General features: G+C 38.5%; 1 protein-coding gene across 1 annotated transcript; it reads right to left on the bottom strand.

The window, feature by feature from the left end:
• Nucleotides 1–260: 260 nt before the first annotated feature.
• Nucleotides 261–1,052, bottom strand: LOC108375104 (uncharacterized). The gene is made up of 2 exons (XM_017631184.1): nt 966–1,052; nt 261–788 (listed from the first exon to the last, which is right to left on the bottom strand). The coding sequence occupies exons 1-2, from the start codon at nt 1,050–1,052 to the stop codon at nt 261–263; spliced, it is 615 nt and encodes a 204-aa protein (XP_017486673.1).
• Nucleotides 1,053–1,673: the final 621 nt, after the last annotated feature.

Raw genomic sequence — 1,673 nt, 5'->3', positions numbered from 1 at the left:
CGAGAGCCCGCAGTTTAATAACTGGTTTTCACAAATGCAAGTAAAGATGGACCAGCAGAAAGAGAGCATCATCGAACAACTTTCCGAGTGCATGAAGAGATCCGAAGAGCGAGTGATGCAGCGTTTTGGTNCATCTTGAGAATGAATTTCTTGATAATGCATGTTTGGTTGTTATTGATGATGCTTAGTGGAAACTTTGTTTACGTGCCTTGTGACGAAGTCATTAACTCCCCTCCTTCTTAAAATGAAGCTTCCTGGCTTTAACGTGTATGTTGTTCTTGTTGGAGTCTGAATAGTTCTATTTGATACATTTCGTCTATTCTTTTTCTTCTTGCTTCCGCTTTCTTTGCTATGTAACATTTGCAGAGTTTGTCTATACCATAGATAAGTAATGCTAGTGTGCATAACCCCAGGATGCAGTAGAAGGTGTATTGGACGGGATGTTCCTCGGTTGGTATCAGGAAAGTTGACATTTCTTGAATATTGCTAAATTTATAATCGGCATTGGATTCGATGATGCGTAGGACTTCTAGTTGTTCGTCATGTTGTTTGTATATGGCATCTTTGTATTCCTGTTGCAGGTAGGAATATTGTTTTCCATCGATTGTTGCAGAGTAGTTGAATTGTATTAATTTCGGCCCATCTATTTTTATGTTGTTCCAGGTGTGGTTGTAATCTGTTATGATATTTCCGTTTTCAAGTATTTGGAGTGGTGCGTTGTTTTCGTGTATCACTTCACATTTGACAGGCTTATTCTCCAATATGTTAATAGTGCAATTGTCTGAGGTCTTAATTTTACATATATAGTTCCCAAAATAGTTTTTACATTTTTCAATAGGTGCAAAGACATTGTTACATTTTGCTATCTTAGAATCTAATAATATCTTTCCGTGTTTGTATGCAAGTGGGTATATAATGAACAATTTACATTTTGATGTTAATATTGGATATTTATATACAGTTACAATTGCGTGGTTAAAGTAGCAGACATGTACAATGTGCAAGCGTGCTGAGTAGACGTGTTTTGGACAGTGCGGCAATACCTTGTGCATATATTCGCGTTTTCCACAGTAAACTAATTTAAATAACTCAAACAAAGTCCCGTCCAGGTCAGCCCTTTATTTATCGCACAATTGTGAAAATTTCGTTGTGAAAAGAGCGAAGAAAAGATAAAAATAAACAAATAAATTTTTATATTGTTTTCGCGAGATGAATTTAACAAGAACAAAAACAGCCCGCCAAGCTGCTGCCTCTCCAAAAACTCAGAGTACAAGAAGCGAGAGCCCGCAGTTTAATAACTGGTTTTCACAAATGCAAGTAAAGATGGACCAGCAGAAAGAGAGCATCATCGAACAACTTTCCGAGTGCATGAAGAGATCCGAAGAGCGAGTGATGCAGCGTTTTGGTTAGTTGACGGCTGAAGTTAAAAACTTAAAATTTGCCATAAAAGAGATCGAAGACCGCGTAGCCAAAGCTGAAGCTGTGTGCGCTTACGTTGAGCAGCTGCGTGTTGATGTGCAAACGTTAAAGTCTAAACCTAATGACGGGAATGAGAGTTCTCGTATTATGCGGCTAAACTCTGAAGTGCATACACTCAAAGCACAACTTGACGAGTGTCAAAATTCTCTTGTCTCGTCTGATGCTATCATAAGAGGTATCCCGCAGGCGAGTGA

The sequence above is a fragment of the Rhagoletis zephyria genome, unplaced genomic scaffold, assembly GCF_001687245.7.
Source record: "Rhagoletis zephyria isolate East Lansing unplaced genomic scaffold, Rhagoletis_zephyria_1.1 Rzeph_scaffold_08507, whole genome shotgun sequence".
NCBI classification, from domain to species: Eukaryota; Metazoa; Arthropoda; class Insecta; order Diptera; family Tephritidae; genus Rhagoletis; species Rhagoletis zephyria.
The sequence above is the reverse complement of the archived record's forward strand: the minus strand, read 5'-3'. Positions and strand labels throughout refer to the sequence as shown.